General features: G+C 38.4%; 4 protein-coding genes and 1 non-coding gene across 6 annotated transcripts; 1 reads left to right on the top strand and 4 right to left on the bottom strand.

Moving 5' to 3' along the window:
- Positions 1-941: 941 nt before the first annotated feature.
- LOC103433181 (coiled-coil domain-containing protein SCD2-like) lies at positions 942-6,463 on the bottom strand. 2 transcript variants are annotated; one of them, XM_070815512.1, is made up of 17 exons: positions 5,858-6,463; positions 5,245-5,420; positions 4,801-4,876; positions 4,618-4,659; positions 4,467-4,529; positions 4,331-4,380; positions 4,220-4,247; positions 3,923-3,997; positions 3,563-3,673; positions 3,378-3,438; positions 2,983-3,099; positions 2,745-2,866; positions 2,488-2,557; positions 2,340-2,381; positions 1,968-2,008; positions 1,447-1,573; positions 942-1,308 (listed from the first exon to the last, which is right to left on the bottom strand). In XM_070815512.1, exons 1-17 carry the CDS (start codon positions 6,221-6,223, stop codon positions 1,184-1,186), a joined length of 1,692 nt encoding a protein of 563 aa, XP_070671613.1. In that variant the 5' UTR covers positions 6,224-6,463; the 3' UTR covers positions 942-1,183. The 2 variants fall into 2 exon arrangements, with proteins under 2 accessions (XP_070671613.1, XP_070671612.1); XM_070815511.1 differs by having other exon boundaries at positions 2,340-2,390; positions 5,858-6,445.
- Positions 6,464-10,067: 3,604 nt separating this feature from the next.
- LOC103433206 (protein NETWORKED 3C-like) lies at positions 10,068-11,422 on the bottom strand. The gene is made up of 2 exons (XM_008371444.1): positions 11,302-11,422; positions 10,068-10,732 (listed from the first exon to the last, which is right to left on the bottom strand). Exons 1-2 carry the CDS (start codon positions 11,420-11,422, stop codon positions 10,068-10,070), a joined length of 786 nt encoding a protein of 261 aa, XP_008369666.1.
- Positions 11,423-12,422: 1,000 nt separating this feature from the next.
- On the bottom strand, positions 12,423-19,039 carry LOC103433182 (RNA polymerase II C-terminal domain phosphatase-like 3). Its single transcript, XM_070815427.1, has 12 exons — positions 17,976-19,039; positions 17,707-17,839; positions 17,551-17,606; positions 17,401-17,458; positions 15,952-17,313; positions 15,104-15,700; positions 14,860-15,006; positions 14,502-14,764; positions 14,293-14,404; positions 13,954-14,211; positions 13,651-13,697; positions 12,423-13,548 (listed from the first exon to the last, which is right to left on the bottom strand). The coding sequence occupies exons 1-12, from the start codon at positions 18,713-18,715 to the stop codon at positions 13,485-13,487; spliced, it is 3,837 nt and encodes a 1,278-aa protein (XP_070671528.1). The 5' UTR covers positions 18,716-19,039; the 3' UTR covers positions 12,423-13,484.
- A 2,035-nt stretch (positions 19,040-21,074) lies between these two features.
- Positions 21,075-22,408, top strand: LOC139192988 (basic helix-loop-helix protein 80-like). Its single transcript, XM_070815933.1, has 6 exons — positions 21,075-21,161; positions 21,359-21,507; positions 21,599-21,617; positions 21,794-21,862; positions 22,046-22,120; positions 22,370-22,408. Exons 1-6 carry the CDS (start codon positions 21,075-21,077, stop codon positions 22,406-22,408), a joined length of 438 nt encoding a protein of 145 aa, XP_070672034.1.
- Positions 22,409-22,541: 133 nt separating this feature from the next.
- On the bottom strand, positions 22,542-22,614 carry TRNAK-CUU (transfer RNA lysine (anticodon CUU)). The gene has a single exon. It is a non-coding gene; the product is annotated as a tRNA-Lys (tRNA).
- Between the last annotated feature and the right edge of the window lie 741 nt (positions 22,615-23,355).

The following is a 23,355-nucleotide window of genomic DNA, read 5'->3' as shown; positions in this document are numbered from 1 at the left end:
CCCAACTCTCTTGACTCTTGTGGTAAGTTTATGTTATGGCCCCCGGGTGACACTTACGATATATATTTCAGTCACTGTGGCTAGTGGCTTCAACAAAATATGCAGAGCGTGCTTAGTGCCATGGACCGCGTGACAGAGACTCCAGTGAGAGAGAAAGAGAGTATAGCAAATATTCCAAGCCTTCAACAGCCATTTTACAACGTTCCATTTATGAGATGACAAAACCAATTTCCCAGCCTTATTCTTTCTTTCTCAAGCCCGTAAATGAAGTGAATCATTTTTTCATGTGTTTGGTTCAATTTTGGTAGTGTATATCCGCATTGCAGATGGGTGGGAAAAAAAAATTCTGAAAGAAAGCGCACCTTGAAGCATTATTTCTTCCTCTCTTGTTTGAAACATATTTTTGCATCTTTCGTAGCCAACTTATACAGTTCTTCCTAAGCCATAACTAGAGGTGTCAAACTGGCGAGCTGGCACGAGCAAGACACGAGCACGGCCCATTTAAATAAGACACGGAACGACTCAAGTTCATTTAATTAAAGCATGGCAGATCACGATTCGTAAGAAGTGGGCAGGGTGAGCCTAAGATTTAGGCTCTAAGGACAGACCGACTCACGGTTCGTGACCTTAGTATTACAGTTTAATGGTATTCCTTTTAGTAAGAAATCTTAAATTCGATTCTTACCAAAAACGAATTTGAACCACATTATTATGGCAAGGCCATTGTAAACCATAGTCCACTCCTCCACCCCCTTAGTGTAAATACTATTGTTTCAAAAAAAAAAAAAAACATTTTAAGGTTGAGACTTAATATAAGTTATGTTTAGTTCAATAACATGTTCAAATAAGTTTTTTTTTTTTCAATTTTTGTAGGAAATATAATCTTTACAAAAATTGGAACAGACTACAAGAGTTGTAAAAAAATAGAACAGAAGAGGGCATACTGAAATTCGATCTGTACAAAAATTGGAACTGATGGTGTTCGATTGCGAATATGTCTACGTATTACAAGAGACGAACTCACCTCTCATGTGTATTAACTACGGCCGCCGTGTTAGGCAGAATCTCATAAAATTGCTCCAACAAAATCAGTTTAACGCAAATAAATGAACTAACAAGAAAAAAAATGCAGGCAATAGCTGATCATAATACATCTAAGAGATATTTACTGTCAAGCTTAGCTTCATTGTGGAGCGGATTTCTGCGCAACAGATGCGGAAGAGTACTCTTGATCGATTGCCTTGCGGGATTCCTCCCACAGCCGGCTCTCAATTCCCAATTTCCTGAGTTCCATCAACCCTTCCTCAACTGATCAAAAAACACGCATGTTTAGGCAAAAACCAATTAACAAGCTGCAATTTTGAATCTCAAATGGAATGCAACGATTTTGTGTGCAAGGACTGAGTGAAACGTAAAATTTTGAGAAAAAATGAAAGTAAAACTGACCATCAACAGCATCATGTGAAGTCGGTGCATGCCTACCGCGGTTAATCCAAAATTGAACTCTTTCTTTGGCAATGTCCTCCTCTATACCAAGAACTTTGGCTCTTCTCCAAAAATAAGTAAGCCATGCCTGGCAGTTGAATACGATGAAAATGATTACATTAACAGTAATCAATATCTTGTCCTTGTGAAAAATGAATCGTACCAAAGAAACGCGTAGACAAGTATGTTTATTAGACCAAAAACCGAAATGACTATTAAGTTTGAAGATTATGACAAGTGACTACTTGAACCATTTTATTTTCTGTAGATCAAATGCATGTGGCAGTTGATTAACAAGCTGGTATATTTCTATTAATACAAACCATACTATTAGTTGAAAAATTTAGCCACAAAAAGGTTTCCGTTATATAAAACTTCAGCAATTGAAGTGTACATGTAATTAAATATATGCCTATACGGAAAGAAAATGATTTTAAACAAATGGGACACAAATACGAATGAAAAGAAATGAAATTTCAAACCTCCTTAAAAAGAACATCCTCCGACTCCTCTGGACTCAACTCTGCAAGAAAACATTAATATCAGTACATATTACATTGCCACTATGACAAACAAATTTTTGAAGGCTATCCATCATTTGATTACGACATAAATAAAACTGGAGATCTTATCGATTATCACACAATACTTACAAAGGAGAGAGTTAATGACTCTCTGCACAATGTTTTATGAGAAATTTATGTAATTTGATTGGATGCTGATATATGTTACTATTTTGTCCCTATTCCATAATGTAGTAAGTTAGTAACAGTTCCAAATTTTATTTGTTTATTTTTAAATATGGAAAACTATGGATACCCCAACGACTTGGTATCTAAGAAAGAGAGGCATACCAATGGCCTCCATAAACTTTGGATCAGCAGGTGATTTGATATCTGAAAAACCTGTACGTGCAAAAGACAGTAGGAACTTTAGACGATAGCAAATATCAGCAGAAAAGCCAACCAACATGCCAACATGATATAATAACACAATGCATACCCGAGAATGATAATCGAGCAGAGTTTGGACACCGTTGTTGGGCCAATGCAAGCACAATTTCACCCTCAACCTTCGTTGTACAAAAAATCATATATTATTGAGAAAAATAAAAAAGCAGCAGATTACTGAGAAAGACACTGAAGCAACCTAATACAGACAGTAAAAAGAGAGAAAAATACTAATCTAGCATGGTGAGTCTGAGTCAGAGAATAACAAAATATGAGAACAAAACAAGACGGCAATGCATCAAAGTGCACCTTCAAGGAAGCAAGCTCTTTCAATCCCATTTCAACTGCAAGCATACTCTCAATGTTTCCTTCTCCAGTTAGATCATTCAAGTCTTGCACCAGTTTGTTTCTCCTCTCAACATCATCATTACCTGTTCAATGTACGAAGAATTAGAGCATGCCGTAACTACAATGACCTACTATTGTCACAGAACCAAACACTACAAAAATATATACTAACAAAAAACACTGCATGATGATTACTAGCCTTTTTCCCAACGTTCCTCCTTAGCCTTTTGTCCTGCAGAAATGACGACCTCAAATGGGAGAGGAGCTAATGATGACCAGTATTCATACTTAGATACTGCAATATCTGCACATATACCTACAAGGCGAAACAGAGATTATGTTAAATTGAGTCAGATGAAAGGTGGGCATCATAGAAACCAATTATGAAGGAAACAGCTCTGACTATGTAACAGATTGCCCTCTTTTCATTGTCTTGTATTAGTTTTTGTTTTCGTTATTAAATTTAGTTTACTTTCAATAAAATAAAATGCAAGCAAGGGCAAACAAAAAAAGATTTCAATGAGTAATTAATTGTCAGAATAAATTTAAAATGGACCATTTAAGAGTAAGACAAGTATCATGTAGAATAGATACCAAGCTTTGCAGCTAAACCCCAATTGCGTGCAAGCCAACACCTCTTGAGGACTACTTCTTCCTGAAATACGGATATAATAAATAATCAAAATCCTCCAGATGCTAGTAATATGCTCTCTGCAGTGCGAATACTAAACAATTAATCACCAATGACTTCATATGCTCCAAGAAACGGGTACACATACCATTTCTTCCTGAGTCAATATCATTCTTTGTGTCATTGACTGTAAGGATTTCACTTCTGATTCAGCTCCATGAAGTTGTCTCATAACAGTGGCACTCGCTTCTTTTGCTCTCTGATTCAAGCAGTTATGTTAAAGACAGAATTATAAAATATTTGTAGTAGTAGCAGTAGAAAATTCCTGAAGGAGCCAATGTAGAATAAATCATACTCTCAATACGCTTTTCCAAGTACTATTTCCTAAATTTAAATTTTTGTACGGTGAATCTATAATATTGAATATTTTGTTATGCTTCAGCCTTCAGACTTGGATTTAGATTTCTTTTTTGGCAAACTGACAACGCCCGCATGGTAGCATGCTTACCTCAACTTCAGACCGAAGGGACGCAACTTCCTTAAAGGCCCCATCTTTTGACTGTTTTGCATCTTTAAGTGCAACCTATAACAATAAAAAAAGCCTCCTTAGCTTTCTTTGTTTTTTCTTTGTTTTTTGTTTTTTTTTGTTTTTTTTTTTTTGAAATAATTCATGTGCATTCTGGTTTAGTAAACTCCTGATAAAAGTTAGATAAAAACAAAAAACTTCAACCAAGTGAGTATGTAAGTACGTTTGGCTTGTAATGAGGTGGGGCAAAAATCAAACATTTCAAGTTTCTATAATTACCTCGTTTTGCCGCAAGGCAGCTTCCTTTCTGCAAAGCAACAAGAAAGGATGTCATCAAAGGAAAATGAGAATGAAAAGGGCAGGCATTAAGGTTAGTTAACTTTAGTACACCTGCTCAAGAATTTTGCATCCAAAGACAAGCCTTCGCCAAACGCAGCAACCTGAAGACTCACAAAAGCAAACTTCATGTTTAATAAAGGCACACTCTCAGACATTATGCGGCAGATCATAATAATAACGCAATTACCTGTTTTTCAAGTTCCCGAATTCTAGCCTCTGTCTCATCGCATCTCTCTTCTTCATGTCTAAGCTGTAAGATAAATTTCAGAATGGAATCAGTTACAGATAAGGTCAGTTAAATTAATTAATCAAGAAATAACAAGGATAACGTATTGCACCTTATCAAGAATATTCTCATTCTCTTCTTGTAGCATTTCAAGCTGCAATTTAAACAGTACATGAGTACCACTCCAAGGATAGGAAATAGAAAATAATTTCCTTATTTATCTAAAGTGGTATACAAATGACACATTCAGATGTTAGGTGAAAATAAAATCCAATAGACGTTATTCATGACATACTTCATCACGGAGTGAAGAAGAGTCTCGTTGATCTCCTGGATCTTTTGATTTGTAATTTCCTATTTCTGACAAGAATCTGCAATTCATGCACATCCATTATGTTCAACTTGTATTATTCATTCATATAATGGAAACCCCAATCCAAAAACCCGATAGGGGGTCATATGGCATGCATAGAAATGACCCTATTAGCAAGACATTAATTGGACTCCTTATATAGTATGAATACATTTGAAAGCCTGAACGAGAACGATAGTCAAAACTAAGGTAAACTATGATACTGCTCATGGCTAGATCGATCAGTTTCGGGTCAAATAAGAAGAACTAGAAGATTCCACCTCCTATCCCGTCACTCTATACCTAAACCTCTGAAATTCATAAAATAGTGGTAGACCTTCAAATGTCCAATTATCCAAATGACACGAGAGAAAGAAGATTCTTTACCTATTCTCTTTTTTGCTATTAGTGGTGGGAGGATCCAATGGCGGCATGGAAGTTGCTGTCCTCAGTGTTGTTCTATTGGGTGGTACCAATGGAGGTGCTGCACGAAGAGACATTGCTGGCCTTCCTGCTGATGTTGAGTGAACTTGTGGAGTTACGTCTAAGGAGTTCCGAGCTAACTAATTAAAACATCAGAAAATTCAATTAGCCCTCTGCATTGAAGCCAAAACTTCCCCATCCATTCACAACACCATTCATCGACACACACATTCCTTTCAAGACACAAAAAAGTAAATGCCTACCAGTCTAAGTTGTGTATGAACAAATCTAAACATCAGTCAATCAAACTTTACACTCAGTAGAACTCAATATCCACACAAAAGGCAGCCTTTTTCAAGCTGAAGAGGGCAGAATTTCACAAAATTCATAGTTAATCAGAATAGACAGAGCAATGTACTACCGGATTTCAAATACAAGAGCAACTAAATCCACATTCAGTTCTTCGTCCGCTCAAATTCAAGCACGATCTGATTGGATTTTGACGAATTCATTCAACCTCTCAGTACTTACAACCGAAAAAAAAAAAGTGCACAATTGAGAAAGCTCAGAGATTTACCGCGGGCGAAGGTGATCTAGTAGTGGACTTCAAAGACGGCGCCGCCGGCTTAGCACCGGCACTGTTGGCATTCCTCGACACAGAGAGCGGCGGCGGAACACTGTACCGGAATCCTAGATCATCATCTTCGTCGTCGTCGCCGTCGGCGGTCTGAGAGGCCATGACCTGAGCGAGGCGCTGGGCCGCGGCCTTGGCGGCAAAGTTCTGAGTGCGTTTAATGTTGGAGATTCCGCTGGCGGAGGAGGACCGCGCGTGGTGGCCGCGCACCGGCGACATTGCAGGAGATGTAGCTCCGCCGACAGTGGTGGTGGACTCGCTCGTCCACTGGCGGGCGTAGACCGGGCTGTCGGTTCGCCTCCGGTCCATGGAGTCGTAGTCAGTTAGTTAGCTAGTTGCAGGCAATGGGAGGCACCTAGATCGCGCTCTAGGATGTAGGGGTAGCGTAGGCGGGGACTCGACGGCTCCAAGGTCGGAGCTTTTTTCAGCTGAAGACTGAACAGAGCTTGGACAGAGAGATTTTGTGGGTCTTTGGATGGGGCAGACCGCTGTCTGTAAACTTTACGTTAGTCAGAGATTGCATTACGACTTACAAGTAATTTATATTTTATGATGGCAAATTGGTCTTTTTCCGGTGTATCTCATGGGCAATTAGATATTTAGATGGATACTTTTGGTAAAATGAGAGGATAATGTTTGTCCCTGGGTGAATCAACTTGTCCTTCTGCTTATGATTATCATAACAATATTACGTCTATTTGTCATTCTGCTTATGATTATCATGACAAATTATTCTAATTAATATTATGATTTAGTAATATTTCTCTTCATTAGTAAGTGAGATATCTCATGTTCGATTCTCGTCAACGACGGTTTAGTAATATCGTTTGTTCAAAAAAAAAAATTATATCTACTTAAAATTATGGGTAAATTACATAGAAACCCCTCAGGTTTGAGGGTTTATTACAATCTCATACAACATCTTTAAAACATTTCACTTTCATACCTCATGTATTATTTTATTTCAAAATAACACTTCCGTTAGATTTTCCATCCAATGGTCTATTAAATGCTGACGTGGCTGCCACATTTGTGTTGATGTGGCTGCCATGTGGCAAAAAATAATTTTTTTATACATTAACAATATTATAATATTAACTCTATTTAAAAATTAAAAATAAAAAAAAAACCCCAGAAAAACCCGAACCCAGTCCCCTTCCTTCCCCCTCACCTATATGTAAAAATCCCTTCCCCCAGAATAAGAAGAAACCAAACCCGTCCCCCGCCGCGACCCACCTGCTCTTCCCCCCGCGACGACGCAGCTGCTCCCCCCCCCCGCGACGACCCACCTGTTGCCCCCTACGACGACCCACTTGCTCTCCCCCCCCCCCGGCGACGACGCACCTGCTCTCCCCCTCCCCCTCGCGACGACGCACCTGCTATCCCCCCCCCCCTGGCGATGACCCACCGGCCTTCCTCTGCCCCGACGACCCACCTTCGACGATGAGCTCATGACCACCGCGGGCGACTGTTGCAGGTATTTGGGTTGTGGGTTGTGGTTTTCAGGTAGTGGGTTGCATGTATTTGGGTTGCAGGGGTTTCTAAGAAAATTAGTGAAAAAAAAACGGATAAATGATTAAAGGTGGGGGCTTTGAGGTGGGAGAGGTGGAAGGGGATATGGGTTTTGGGGAAGGAGACGCGTGGAGGCAGAGGGTGGCGGGAGAAGAGGCGGGAGAGGGGTGGAATTCGAAGTTCAAACCCTATAGAGGGAGAGGGAATGAGGGAATTGAAGAAAGGGTGACAGGAAGTGTGTTTGGGGTTGGTGTGGAGGAAGAAGAAGAGTGGGAGAGATGGGTAAGGGGTGGGGACGGACGGACGGGAAGGAAGAGATGGGTAAGGGGATCTGGGTTCAGGTTTTCTGGTTTTTTTTTTTTTTTTGGTTAAATAGGCTTAATATTATAATATTGTTAATGTATAAAAAATTATTATTTTTGCCATGTGGTGGCCACATCAGCACAAATGTGGCAGCCACGTCAGCATTTAACAGACCATTGGATGGAAAATCTAACAGAGGTGTTGTTTTGAAATAAAATAGTACATGAGGTATGAAAGTGAAATGTTTTAAAGATGTTGTATGAGATTGTAATAGACCTTAAACCTGAAAGGTTTTTATGTAATTTACTCTAAAATTATTCAATTTGGAGATTATTTAATCATTCATATACATCAAACAAATTGATGATTCTTCATGAAAATGCTACTTCTTATCAAAATTGTCGATTGGTTTGACATACATGGGTGACTAAAAGATCTCCAAACTAAATGAATTTTTTTTTTGTAAATATAGTTTTTAGGTGATAATAAACAAAATGAACCGTTTTAATTATAATATTTGTACGGTGAATACACGGTAATTATAAGTGAAAAGACAAATAAATTTCTCCACAGAGGGAGGAATGATTTTAAGTTTGAAAGGATAAATAAGAAAAGAAAAGTAAGATTGTTACCATAATTTTGGATTGGATATTGAAAAGGGAATTGTTATTAGCACACCAAAAATTTCATTCTACACTCCTCACAAGTGTATTTTTTTTCTTCTAATTATAGAAAGTTTGGAGTGCCCAATGAGATTTTTGGAGTGCTAATAACAATTCCCTATTGAAAATATGATAATGAGGTTGAATTTGTTTTATATGTGATTTGAATATCATATTTGAGATAGAAAATTTTGCATAAACACCACTGTAAACTAAAGGAATTTCACTAAGAATTTATTAAACTAGAATTTGTTTTCAAGGAAGCGTAAGATATGTTCCACAAGCTTTAGTCTAATAAATTTTTAACCGCAAGTCATAAACTTGAAAAGAAAAGAAAGCTCACCTAAGATGCAGATAATATGTTTTAACAAAACTGTTACCACCAAGTTCATGTTTTCTGGTAAATGTACCATTCACACTAAATGGAGGTAAAATCGGCAAAAATATATATATATATATATATATATATATATATATATTTACACACACACACACACACACACACATACAAAACTTGTTTTTCTTGTAATTAACTATAAATAACTTTTCTATGGTTTAAAGTTTAATTGAACTTCGTTTTTAACGAGATGCTTTAAGTACAGAAACGACGTTATAATGTAGAACTTGATCCATGAACGGATCCAAAAGGTGTTCTTAGCAAAAGAAAGACCAAAGAAAACAAAGGCCGCCCAAACAAAAACAAGTAAATTATTTCAATCTCGAAAACTAAACATTAACAAAATTCTATATGATATACTGTGCCGGAACTAAAACTTAACCTCTACTTAATTAAGTTGAAAAGATGCCCCCATGGACTTTGACCTTGAAAACTGATATTTGTTTTGCCTTCAATAATAAGTTATGGATTGCCAGGTGAGACTTTAAAAATCTGTTCTCATTCGTTAGCCTTTGTACCTCGAACGAAATCCGCTCATTTGTTTTTCTCCTGATCTACTCAGCCCCAACATCTTTTCGTTCCACATATTTTCTTTCCCACCAACATTAGCATCAGATACTTCATAGAATTCTTCTCAGCGGCGGTATGACCTCTCGAGATTGTCCTCCAGAGCCCTAAACCCTAAGTCAATCAAGTATTTTGAGACAAAGTGTATAGGAGAGATCGAGTACTTAGAATTTGCCCTTTGAAGAGGGGACATGATGCCTTTATATAGAGCTCTATCCTGGATACCCCTTCTAGAACTAGGATACTTGGAACTTATCCCGGATGACTTTGCCTATTTAGGCCTACAACTTTTTTGGGGTAACTAAACCTCGTATCTTAGCAAATCTGAATTATCATAACCTTTTATGGACTAGGACTCCTTGACTGATCACAACGTAATTAGGAATGTTTTGTTTCTATCAATGGGGGAAGAAAAATGGAACTTGGGTCCTTCTTCAACATTGAAAAGATAAGCTATAACTGGTGTGAGTAGTACACCACGTAAAGGTGTTACAATTACATTTCTTCTCACAAAACAAAACAGACAGGTAAAACAATATTCCAGCCCTCTAAGCTCTAAATCAAAACATTAACATATTCTTTATAAGGTGCCGAAATAAAAACTAATAATGTCATAATTTAGTCGAAAACATATGTATTATGAATACATATAAATAGATACATTTGAAAACTTAAACGCTAATTAATTAAGTTGAAAAATAGCCAATTAAGATCAAGTACCAGTGCATCCAGTGAGCCTTCCAAAGAAAGATGGCCCTTTGGACTTAGACCTTGAAAATTGAGGCTTGTTTTGGCTTGTAGTTATATGATCAGTAGTATCCTCATGGCATATCAGACGATTCCTCAAATTTTTGTTCTCATCTGTTAGCCTAAGCACCTGAGACAAAAGCCTTTCAATCGTTTCACTTTTCTCCTTGTTTCTCCTTATCAACTCAGCCTGCTGCTGCATATTTCCTTCGATGAGTTCTGAAATCTTTTCGTCCCACATTTTCACTTTTTCATCCACATTAATATCAGATTCTACGCCATGAACAATGTTCTCTTTTTCCATATATTCTTCGTAGGATTTTTGGTCTGTCTCAACCTGTGTCTTCAGAGACTTGTCTTTCAAGTAACTTGAGATTTCCTTCTCACACTTTTGCATGGTTTGGACTTTTAGGGAATCTAAAGAAGAAAATGATCTCAGATGAGAGGCTTGAATCAGTTCGGATCGAAGCTGATCATACTTCTCGGCGAGCGATCGGTACGACTTGTAGAAGTCTTCTAACAAGTTTATGAGCTTAGGTTTCCTTTTGAAGAACATCTCAACCCTCTTTGCAAATGAATCTCCGTCTACTTCTATTATATTTAGCATGAGATTGGTCTTTTCGTTCAACTCTGCAACAATAATACCATATCTTGGGTTAAAAGGTTGGAAATGAATAATTCAACCCATGTGTACTACTTTTCTTTCTATATATTTTTTTTTGTGATCCCATGAGATGGTATTAATCCTGATACTAAGACCATAACTACGGACCTCTATCACTCTAAATCCATATCAGTAGGGATTCAAACTGAGAATAATTTTGTGTTGAAAAAGAGTGCCAAAAGATACAAAACATGGATTCAAATAAAATTTCTGATCACGAAATAGTGTAGAATGAATATCGACAATAAAAACTGGTATTATGAGGCGTGTGAGAAATTAGGAAAATGTTGTTAGCAGCCTAAACAAGTCACCAAGCACTTTTCTCTATTAATTTTTATATTAAAATTAGTGCACGATGACTATTTTATTTTAACAGTTCTCTAAACTCTAAACCCTAATCCAAAGACGGAAGATCAATCAATATATATGTGTGTGTGTGTGTGTAGATACACCATGCAGAAACTGGTGTATTTAACTGGGTGCTCATACTCAAAACCCTAGATCAGGAAGAAGAAAAGGAGTCGTATTACTAAACCTGAGAGAGTAGCTTCAAGCCACTGAGATTGATTGGGACAATTATGGCTGTCCCACCACCATGAAAAGGAGGCAGCCTGGTCTTCCTGCCTCTTCACCATCTCTCCTGAAATCGAACCCATCGTCTTCTCCACCTATATGCTTGCTCTACAGAGCTATCAAACCAAAAACCATCCTCCCTCTTTGAATTTATATTGACTTATAACACTCTTTGTCAATATCCTCCTGATTTTATGGACTTAAAAAATAAAATATTTTCGAGAATGTGACGCGTCTTAACTCTTAATTGAGTTTTAAGTGTGAAATTGTATGATTTTGACATCTACAATTTTCAAGAAATTGCATTTTTATTTCTGAAAAGCTCTTTTATTTTTTAGTTGAAGTTAAAATTACGTATTTGGTTTAGTGTGATATTATCAAAACCGTACATTCAAAATAATTATTGAATCAAAGGTTCTTTATTTAACGATATATTTTTTTTTATTATTATTTTGACAATAGCATATTATTATGTCACTTAAATTCGATAATTTGTAAATTAATTTGGAATGATTATTGTGAAATTGACCGAAATTGAGAAGTCTCAAGAAGTCATGTTATTTTGGGAAGTCAATCGACTTAAATGTGGATCCCTTAAATTGTCTCTGAGAATTTATTATGTTTAAGATGCAGATCGTTGAGAATATAAAAAGATCAAGCCAAATAAAGAGACTCTACCTCAAGAAACATCCTTCATAGGGTATCCTAGTATATGTGGGTTGAGCTAATTGACTAGGACAGTGCATTCGTCTTTTATATCCAAATTCGACCCTTTTCCCAATCCCCTTGTTTTTTCCGTCTATTATAAGTAGTATTACTATGTTCGTTTATTATGAAAAGTAATATTACTAAGTTAAACATTGAGTTAGATAAGAAAACTATAATCACCAGGTCAATTCATCACTTGCTGTTCAACCGTCTTTAAACAAGTTGAAGTAGTTTAAAAAATATAACCTTGTCAAAAATGGAGTTTGGACCATTCTCAAATAATGATGCTGTAAGGTTTAGGCAATCATCGCTATTTGCTAAATAAGCAAAGTTCACGTCCACATACCCTTTACAACCATGCAGAAGTTCTGCGAGTGCTAAAAATGGTAATTTCATTGAATTCTTGACTACTACTCGAAGTACCCTCATAAGCTTTTAGGCATCAGCATCACTCTAACATAAAAAGCAACTCTGAATTCCCGAAGGACCTTCCTGCCTAAAGAAAACTCAAGTAGTCCTCCTTAAGTTTAGCGGATTTTCATATGTAAGGGTTCAGAAACGTTACGTGAGGAGAGAGATAGAAAATGAGATTTACATGTTAAAACAAAGTAAACAGCGATCCAGGCTGAAATCTTATGCAACATAATTCGTGTGTATGAAAATCCGTATAGTCGCTTATTCTTGATGTTTTCTTTCTTTGAAAACCAAGTTAATTAGGTGTCGATGCAAATTCAATAGCTAAATCATTAGTTAGCTGTGATTAGGGTGAAGGATTAACTGTAATCAGGCACCTTCACAACCAGCCCAACCATTTTTCCCACCTGCTGACTACCAAATATCCAAATGCTGCTTCGACTGACCAATTTCTCCCTTTGCCAGACTTGCTCTTTCGCACCCCAGATAGAGTTTTGTATCCCCACCACCCCAAACCACCACCTTTCCCTTCATACCCTCACCATCCGTTTCCGAAATCTACCTCCTAGCAGAGCCATATTGGTCCATCACTAGGTTTCAATCTCTTATTTTACGTTTTGGGTCTCGAAAACTTGCCTTTTACCATCCTCGTCCGCGAAGTGACCACGTCTGGCAACCTTCTCTTACTTAATCGGGAACAAAATGTGACAGGGAGGCACCTCAACACCCAACCAGAACTACCAAGCCCGAACTGAGCCACCAAAGCTCGAGCAAGAGTTTACCACCTCATTCCTCTTCTCACAATGAAACCGACCATGAAAGCGAAACCTCGGCAATTTGAGGTGCAACTGCCAATTAATGGGTGGAAAGCATGAATCACAGAATCAAAACGAGGCCAAGCAGTGTCAGGTCTAGGGTTTTGCTGCTCTCAGCATAATCTAAGGTTTTCATCCCGACTCCAATGCGATTCTTGATTCTATGTCAATCAGTTTTAGTTATCGGAAGGGTTAGGGTGGTGATTGTTTATGGTTTAATGGCAAAATCCTGCTCATTTGCCCTCCGATAAAGCAAAGCTGATGCTTCCACCCTGGTTAATTAGGACAAGGAAACCCATGTCAAATCCCTACATACAAAGAAATTAACGATGACAAAGATAACAAATATGAGCAAACAAGATATAATTTCTCACCAGCCAGGATGGACAACAAATTTTCCCAAAGAAATAGCCCAATTCACCTGCTCAAATAATTAATGTCACGCCTCAACCCAAAAGAACGTAGCAGAAAAGGAAGCTGAGAAAAACACTGAAATAAGATTTCTATAAGTTTTTATTTTTATATTTTAAAGGATTTTCTGGAAGAGGCGTCGGAGTTTTGGGTTATTCTCTCTTTCTTTCTTTTCCGGGAATCAAGAGAAGCTGGGAAAGCCCGAAAATCATATATCAAGTCTTAGTAATTGGTTCTCATGGCAGAGATTATGTGAGAAACAATACCTTGTCAGTTCCAAGGGAATTGGCAACTACATGGGTGACCTGGTCATCTATATGGTTGGTACACACAGCACCAAACTGTTCAGCTGTCTGCCACAGCGGATGTAGGTGAGGATTGACCTCACCAACTGGAAACACCCTGCTAAATACTATACGACAACCGTTCAAAATCTTCCGCTGCTCAGAGGCTAGAATATTTCTAACATCTGCTTCATCTAGGGAGGGATGGGAGAAAAAGATCTGATGTATCTTCTCAATAACCTATACAGACAAAACAACAGATAATTGATTACTCTCAATGAACCAGAGAAGCAGGTGAACAGATATGAACAGCATCCTCACCGACAATGAGGATGCCAAAGTCCCATCTTCTTGTCTCTCGTCATGATCAATCTCGAGTAGAGAAGGACCTAGAAGCCCAAATTGTCGTCTGCTACAAGGAAAGTACGTATAACTGCAAAAGTACTTATACATAAGCATTGGGTAACAAGGCAAGCAAGCCCATCAAAGTACCAAGGATTATTATATCTTAAATCAAAGCATATAGTTACCGTTCCACAACTATCAAGTTCAGTTTGTTATGCGGCCAGACCCTCACAGAATCATCTATAATCACAACAGCTGATTCCATACCCAAAACTCCTTCCAGATCCTTACTCTTGGGAGCATCACCATCATCAGAATCTCCATCGTCACCTCTAGAAATGACTCGTCCAGCAAAAAGTACCCCTGTTGGATCTAGCACTTTTGCCATTTCCGTAGCATATAGCTTGTTCCCCATTGTGTAAAGATGCAACTCAAAAAGTTGACTAGCCTGATGAGGCAATGCAATGAATTCTCCACTTTCAGATGAGCCATAAAATGAGAATTTATGCCAAAATATAATTATATAAAATAAAAAAAATTTACCCTCTCCAAAAAATTCCAAACCCCAGGCCGCAATTTGGTCCACATTCCCATGTGATGAAATCGGAAGAGATGTCGCTGTGGTTTTTCACGATCCTGTTCCTCTTTCTTTCTCAAAATTTCATCATGCACTGGATCTACCTCAATAAACTGAAAAGGAAAACCCAAGTTAAACGAATTTATATAGGAAACGACCCTTACAAATCACTGGTCACAAGAGACAGAATCCATACATCAAAAAGACTACCTTAGCTGAATTAAGAAGTGTGTGATCTAGATCCAAGACGAGGCAGAGCTTGCGTGCTGCAAACATTTTCTTCTGTTCTTCTATCCTCCTTGATCTCTCTCTCTGGATGGCAACTTTTTGCTGGTCATCATATCCTTCAAACAGATGTTCAACATCTCCCCACATGGGGGCTGAACGAGAGGGACCAGCAGCAGCTGCTTCAAAAGCAGAACTACTTCCAGTACGCTGCTCCTCAGCTTTTGGATCTATTCTCTCAGAGTTGATTGGAACAGGTTGGGAAGGAACACTCTGAGAAGCTATTGCTGGACTTGTTAATCCATTAGAAACAGACATCATATCAGCAATATTTTTCAGATTCTTTGTGAATTGGCGAGCAATGTCAGGGGCCTCTACTGATTGAGAAGTGACTAGCTTCATATCTGACTGACCATCTTGCTTTTCGCCAGTAAGATTATCCTTATTCCCCTGGCTGCTCGGCAGTGGGGTTACAATATTTCTGAACTGCTCTTGTCCCAAACTCCTACTCTTTTGAAGTGCATTACCATGGAGAATACGGCGAGGGTCGCGGGGTTTCATACAGACTTTCCCTGACTCATCCTGCAAAATTTGCAGCGCAAAGAGTTTTTATAACTCGTAATAGGAGTTATGAATCCAAAATAGTAAAAAAGGTAATCAACCCACCCCCTAAAAATAGAAAATAAAAAACAGAAGATAAAAAATAAAACTAAATCAATAATTAGGAAAACTGAAATATATCAGAGAGATCCTACAGAATAGGAAAAATGCAAAAGAACACATGCTTAGCCCATTCTAAAACAACAGTTAGGAAAAAGGACACAAGCACTCACCATCAGAGCTTTTTGTGAACTAACAGGAAGTGTCTGCAACATTGCTGTGGTCTTTGAAGGAACATTCACTGATGCATCTGACCCTGGTATTGAATTTGAGCTTATAGGATGTGTCATACTTTTTTCAGGATAAGCAGACTTCGGCTGGGCTTCTGCAGCTAACCTTTGCTGCTGTCCCAGCTTAAGTATGTTTAACAGCATGGTTGGATTCACAGCCTTTAATAATGCAGGCAAGGAAGCCGTGCTTAAATCCGTCAATGACACATGCTCATTTGAACTGTTTGGGCCATTTGAGTTTCCATCAACAGTACTAGGACTACTTACAACATTAACCACTTTTCTGGGATCAGACTGTGTGTTCTCCACTGTCTGATTATTGCTAATTAAATGAGGTCCAACGCCACCAATGTCCTCCAACCAGCCACAACTTCCAGAAGCGGTTTTTGGATCTTTAACAAAACCCGAGTTTCCCAATGTATTCCTTTGCCTCTTTAATGCAGGACCATCTAATTTTGAATCCTCAAGGGGTTTTTGCTTTCTCGAGCTTAATGTTATAACCGAATCTATTTTAGGTGCACTATGCACCGTCAAGGGTTGTGGGTTATGATTCAAGACACCCACATCAGAATTGGAAAACCGAAGCCTAGGATCTCTATTCCTAGTTGGAGCTTTTATGGTGATTTTAGACCCAGAACTCGCAGGGGCAGCACTTTTACCTGTAAATCGTTCTTGCATGCTGGAGCTACCCACAGGGATAGGGAAGGGAGAAACAACTTGCTGTCCCAAAATAGGAGGACCTGAAGTTCTCAAATTACTAGCAGAAGAAGAACTAGAAACCTCTCCCACAGTATCAGCATCCCCTTTATCACCATCTTCTGAAGGGGTTGGACTTGGAAGTCTTTCACTCATGAAAAAAGAGCTCCGGTTAATATGTTGATAAGTAGATACAGCTTTAAGGGCATCAGTATCATAAGGATGCAATCCAGAACCTTCTGCATTTGGCGCCCTAGAGGTATCAGGCTCTGGTTTTACCATCCTATCAGTAAAAACCAATGTGTTCTGAACAGGAAAACATGATGGGGATTCTCGTGTTGGGGAAGGAAGGCTATCTGCATCATGATCCTTGTGAGTGTCTAACAGGGGAAGCACAACCCGTCTACCCTTCAAACTAGACACTCCTGGTCTTGGAACTTCGGACAACATAATTGGATTGCTGTAGTTAGCTGAAGAAGTCGCATTTACAGCTGAAGCGTCAGAATTCTTATTATTAAACCCGATAACCTGTATCTCATCATCTTTAATGCCTGCTTTAGTTTGAAGAAAAACATCAGGGGAATCCACAAAGGATGTCAAGACCCCTATCTGGGAGAAATTAGAAACCATGTCAATACTTTCTAAAACATCAACAATTATCCTTAAATGATTATACTAATACAGCAAAATGCGCACCTCTTTGATCTGCTCAGGGGTAAAAAGAGGAGGATCATTCTTCACAGAAGAAAGTAACCTGTTACCAAAAACAAAACAAAGAAAGTAACTACACTACCAACGGCATTAGAAACTACAAGAACGAGAAAAGAGCATCGAACTCATAAGAACCTTGATATAATATCTTTGTTCTGTTCCTTTTGGACTGGTCTCATGGAGCAGAACACCTGCAACAAACAGCAATCAAACCTCTACAACTTCAATAACCAGAATCTGGAAATATCAGGACAAAAAAACATCAATGTGCGCAATTCTTAGGTGGCTTACAGAGCTGATAGCTTGTACCGCAGTGAAGGACAGATGAACAAGAGCTTCCTTTGTGGAAACATTAGTTTCCGAAAGCACCCCACGCAAGCTCACCAAAGTGTTGAGTAACTGGAGACAAACATCCACAAATGATCTACAAAACATAAACCAAACTGTAAGAAAACATTGTTTAACAGTAACAAAGCAAAGTACTCAAGCTGGGGCAATCATCATTTCACTCCCACAATTCACCCAAAGACCCGAAATTCGACATCAATCAGTTCACTTACTTCTCTGCTTCATTTCTAGTAACACTTGCCAAAGCTTTCCGAATCAAGCTCACTCGCTTCTCCAGCTCCTCATTCTTCAAGCCTGTCTCTGGATTATCAAGGTTCATATTATCACAATCCAAAACACCATCTCCAGCTTCGTCAGCCACACCCGCGGCGGCCTTTTCGTCAGCAGAAGCCTCCGAATCCAAATCAATCTCACCCTCCTCCAACTCCCCTTCCTCCTTCTCAGCATCCATTTCATCGCCACTGTCAACAATCACCACTCCATCCACTTCCTTCGCATTGCTCCTTTCAGGCGAATTCACCGACGGCGACGATGACGATCGCTTCAATTTCTCGTCGGGATCAACATTCATCTGCAGAAACTGATTGAGTGGCTTCTGATTGAGCGGCTTATTCTGTACGGCCTGAGCCCAAGCGAGGCTAACCAAGCCGGACCTGTACCCCCGAAGTCCCGGGTGGTTGTACATGTCGCGCATCGTCCAAACCCTGGCATCATCTCCGCCGTTGGATTTAGATTGATCCTTGGGCGGCGGCGGCGGAACCACCACCTTAACTTCCTGCTGCTTCTCCTGCTTGACAAAATCTTCCTCACTGATCTCCTCCACTGAATTCGAATCGGAAATTTCACCTTCTTCTACATCCTCCACCACTTTCGCACTTTCATCATCTTTCCCCATCACACCACCCTCTAGGGTTTCCTCGAAATTGTTCCACCCAAATCCACCAGCGACCATAAATCGCTGTAAAAAATTATCCAAATTTTACCACCACCAAAACAAATTCCAGAGAGTAAGTATTCTTACACAAAATTGAATTCTTAGGGTTTAATTTTTCCTCTTTTTATATTTTTTTCCCAGATATCTGGAAATTAGCACGGTAAATTACGATCGGATTAAAGAAACGAAAAGAAGAAGACGAAGAATTTGAATATTTCGTAGAAATTTCTGGGTTTTCAGATCTGTATGGCAGAGTTTTGAGATCGCGATCTTTGGGATTTTACTTGCGCTTTCGGATCGGGGAGGAGAAAAAAAATGCAGAAAAATAAGAGAAAGAGACGATGAGAGGGTAAAGACCGGGGAGAGAGTTTATAATAAGGACAAGGGAATCTAGTACACGCAATGAGTTTGAATCTGGGCCGTACACGTCATTAATCCGGAAAAGCTAGGTGATCCTGGTTAGGTTTTAAATGACAAAAGCAAGTTTGCTCCATTACTAGTTGTGGGAGTTTGTTTTTATTGACCAGTGGGTTCTGACTGGATGGCCCCTCCCACACACTTTCTTTTTCTTTTCTCCCTTTTTGCCGGACTTGGATTTCTGCCCTCTTAGTTATGGTGCCTTCCATGCCCTCCTATTTTGTGCGGTCACGGTTAAGCCACATCAATATTTTATATTAATTTTTTAATAAGATAATAAGACAAAAAATAATAAAAATATAAAATATTAACGTGGCTTAACCGTGACCGCACAAAATATGAGGGCATGGAAGGGCACCACAACTAGGAGGGCAGACAACCCAAGTCCCTTTTTGCCCTCACCTCATGTCTAAGAAAGTACTTTTTCAAACTGTTTATTTCGTATTTGAGCTTTTGTTGAAGGGGTTGTTGATGCACAAAATCAATGAGGATTTTAGTATAACAGAAAGTATTAAGTTTGTGACCTTTGCTAGATTGCTCCGGTCATTAGTGTGGATAAGTATGTAAATGGATAGAGACAGAGAAGCAAACACAAGATGTCCATGGTTCACCCAGATTGGCTACGTCTACAGAGTAGAGGAGTTCTCATTAATTGTGAAGGATTTACACAAATACATAAGTTCAAGCTATCCTTTAGTGAGTACTAGTGAATGATTTAGTACAAATGACATTAGGAAATATTGTGAGAGAATGATCTCTATTTATAGAAGAGAGTTTCTAGTTTCATTCTGACATTGACACGTGTCGTGTTGTAATTGGCTTCTGATGTTGACACGTGTCGCACTATGATTTGCTTATGATGTCGACACGTGTCGCGCTGTGATTGGCCTTCTGGTTGGAGGGAAGCTCTTCTGGGTCCTTGACGATATAACGTTGACAGGTGCTCAGTAATTTCGGGATTGGTCAAGTATGGTACAAACAGGGGTCATGGCCAAATTAGACAAATGCCCAGTTCTGGTTTTGATTTCTGATTGATAAATTACACGATGATGGTTGAGGAAATTTAAAATGCTTCTATGAGTTTTTTTTTTTTTGTTTTAAAAAAAAAAAAAAAAAACCCATTTAGACAAAATCACCGGCTGATTTTTTTTTTTTTAATCTATATAAATGATCCCTTTCGTAATTGGTGCCCCAAGAGCCAAGGAACTGTCTACCCCATTTCGAGATACAAAGCAAACGATCCCTATCACCGCCTGTTTCTCTCCAATTATACTTACTTAAATGGGAACAACACTTCTCGAAAGCTACCTCATGGGGGATATTGGATTAGTCCATTTCAGGGCTACATGTGTAGATGCAAATTTCTACATTCTTCTCATTTTACGAAAATGCATTTGCAAAATAATAACATCTAAGCTTTGGCCGAAAAATCTCTAATGCCGAAGTTATAATTTTAAAGAGAAAATGTTTAGGGGATTTTTGGGAGAGATTGAACATGGCTTTTTGGTGAAGAAATGAGACTATATATAAAAGTGTGGCCGGCCCTATTTGGAGAATATGGATCGGCCACTTATGGTGGTATTTTGAATATAATTGCTAGATATTACGTAAAATAATATCTTACAATTAATTTGGTAATTAATCCTAAATTGAATATGACACTTAGGAATTACCTTTTGAGTAAGGATTTGATGAGGAATGATGAGAGGAATTTGAATAAATATCGTCTTTGACTCTTTCTTGATTGAGTCTTTATTGTCTATTGCATGCGCGTGTAAATCTTGGTGTGTTTCAAGGGTAATTTTGTTATTTTAACTCAAAAGTTCACATGTTACATCCATAATTTTTTTAAGAATTATTTTTTACTCCACAACATGCACATTGAAAGTTGAAAACTCCAAACATATATGTTGTGGTGATCAGGATTCACAAACCCTGGTGGAGAAAACAGAGGAAGAAAATGGTTTCTAAGGTAGCATTTCATGTTGCATTGGGGAACTGGGTCTTCATTTTTTGGAAAATTGGGGAATTGGGTTTTGTTTTTGGGGTGATTTGGGAAATTTACGTTTTCTAAAGTAGCGTAAGATTCGTTGTCGGGTGAGGGTCTGGTTCACAGTTAGAATGGTTGGGGTGGGGATTTGGCAATTGGATTTTATTTTCTAGCCTGAAATGATGCAATTAACACTTTATTATTTATGGGTGTGGCTCTGTTTTCTTGTGTTTTTGGTGGTTAATCTTGGTTAGGAAGAAGGGGAGCTCAGCAAACAGATGAACAAAAAACAGAGCAAAGTTGCTGCTGCAGAGAAAGAGGTCCAATTCCAAACAGATGGGGTTCGTGTGAAAGCAAGAAGGGGTCGAGCAATTGATAGTCACATCACAGCCTTGCTGAAAGGGTATTTTATTCACAAGTTATTTCTGTTTTGTTTTGACTTTGAACGATATTCTAATTTAATCTAAATTGCTGGGAACGTTATTCTAATCTAGTCAAATTGACTACACCAAGGTGCGACTCTCCTATATTTTTCACGAATTAACTTGAAATTTGTTCCTGGTTGTGATCAGGTACTGATTTATATTTAAGTTATTGGTTAATGTTTGATTGTTTTGTGTATGATTTTCTCGTAGAAACTTTACTCGTTGTGAGTTAAAATCTTCATTGTCTATGCATGATAATTGTAGATTACTGGGAAGGCTCGGATACTGGACGAGATCATCACATACGTCCAGTTACTGAAGAATCAAGTCGAGGTAATGAATTACTATTTACTTCCACCTTTAATTCAAAAAGAAAGATCCAGGATAAACTGGTTTAACTCTCGGTAATTTGGATTAGATTAGTTAGAATATCGCTCGAATCACGAAGACAGTTTCGGTCTTGTGTTTTCTTAATTTGTTACTAATAACACTGACACAAACCATTTTGTTGCTCAGTGCCTTGCGGCGCAGCTTGCTCAATTTCCGTCCGCGCTAGAGCCTAGCTCTATCCAGTTCCCATTAATCTTTCAGGTAGTGACACTTTATTTGATCATGAAATTAAATTAGGTTTGAAATCCGTTGTTGGTGTGGAAGCTAGACTTGTGGTAAGGGAGAGGTTGAAATGCTTCTGTGAGTCTTCCTGGCCTCTGGAAATGGTGAATAACTATAAGTTGCCACCAGTTGTCCCATTTTTTTAAGAAAAGAGAAAAACATATAAATTGCTACACATCTCTGTTCCGATTCAAAGTGATATCGAATGGATTCGATGAACATTTTCAGGATGGTGGAAGCTTTGTTACTTGGAGGATGCTGGATTAGTCAACTCCTGCACCTTCTAAGCTTGTTAAAAGTTAGAATAAGGTCTTCTATGAAATCAATTAAGTTCTCAAATGAACCGAAGATTTAAAATTTAAACGAACCAAAGATTTTAAAAAAGCTAAAATATATTTGACGCCCACCGTGGGGCTCGAACCCACGACCACAAGGTTAAGAGCCTTGCGCTCTACCAACTGAGCTAGACGGGCTTGTTGACGTTGTCAAGAACAAACCATTTATTAAGCACGCATATAAGTTATACATCAGAATTAAAGACTAGGTAAAAAGATACCACCACTTCCACAGATTTATCATAACCAAAAATCAGTAAAGAATACATAGTCTCATTTATGGACCTGGCTTCTCTACCCTCCCAGTTCTCATCCCCTTCTATTTTTGCTGTTACGGTTAAGTCACGTCAATATTTTATATCACTATTGTTTTTTGTCTTATTATCTCTATAAAAAAATCAATATAAAATGTTAACGTAACTTAACCGTGACCGTACAAAATAGGAGGAAATGAGAGTGTATGAGAACTGGAAGGACAGAGAAGCCGGATCCCTCATTTATACATCTGTCCTAAAACAAAATGACGAGATAGATACACTTTCATGTTTTGAACAAATAATAAAAAATAAACTTATTGATTCATCATTCACATCAACTCTCTCGTCTCTTTGTTATGCAATTGCATGCATGAAAGTTTTATTTGGGCAACGAGAAGTTGCTGAAGTCAAAATCCATATCATCCATTCCAACCTTCCAAGATTCATCGATTGGATAACCAAAGTCATAAGAGGATCCGTGATTATCACTTTCAAACAACGATGACAACGACGTCAATGTGGACGAATTATGATCATCCAAATTACGAAAAATCATCTCATTTGCAGCTTCCACGTTAGTGATAACGTTGTAGTTCGCATTTATTGTTTGATAATCTTCCAT

Source organism: Malus domestica, chromosome 16, assembly GCF_042453785.1.
Source record: "Malus domestica chromosome 16, GDT2T_hap1".
Lineage (NCBI taxonomy): Eukaryota > Viridiplantae > Streptophyta > Magnoliopsida > Rosales > Rosaceae > Malus > Malus domestica.
Note: the sequence above shows the minus strand (reverse complement) of the source record. Positions and strands in the feature narration are given on the sequence as shown.

Coding starts and splice junctions, on each gene's coding strand:
- LOC103433181 (XM_070815511.1), bottom strand. CDS start 6,223: ATGGACCGGAGGCGAACCGACAGCCCGGTCTACGCCCGCCAGTGGACG. Junction 4,381..4,466: donor TTCGGGAACTTGAAAAACAG/GTAATTGCGTTA, acceptor GTGAGTCTTCAG/GTTGCTGCGTTTGGCGAAGG. Junction 3,439..3,562: donor TATTGACTCAGGAAGAAATG/GTATGTGTACCC, acceptor TCCGTATTTCAG/GAAGAAGTAGTCCTCAAGAG.
- LOC103433206 (XM_008371444.1), bottom strand. CDS start 11,422: ATGGGTTCGATTTCAGGAGAGATGGTGAAGAGGCAGGAAGACCAGGCT. Junction 10,733..11,301: donor GCTTGAAGCTACTCTCTCAG/GTTTAGTAATAC, acceptor TTATTGTTGCAG/AGTTGAACGAAAAGACCAAT.
- LOC103433182 (XM_070815427.1), bottom strand. CDS start 18,715: ATGGTCGCTGGTGGATTTGGGTGGAACAATTTCGAGGAAACCCTAGAG. Junction 14,765..14,859: donor TTTGGAATTTTTTGGAGAGG/GTAAATTTTTTT, acceptor TTGCCTCATCAG/GCTAGTCAACTTTTTGAGTT. Junction 13,698..13,953: donor ATTCCCTTGGAACTGACAAG/GTATTGTTTCTC, acceptor TTATTTGAGCAG/GTGAATTGGGCTATTTCTTT.
- LOC139192988 (XM_070815933.1), top strand. CDS start 21,075: ATGGTTTCTAAGGTAGCATTTCATGTTGCATTGGGGAACTGGGTCTTC. Junction 21,162..21,358: donor AATTGGGTTTTGTTTTTGGG/GTGATTTGGGAA, acceptor AATCTTGGTTAG/GAAGAAGGGGAGCTCAGCAA. Junction 21,863..22,045: donor TACTGAAGAATCAAGTCGAG/GTAATGAATTAC, acceptor TTTGTTGCTCAG/TGCCTTGCGGCGCAGCTTGC.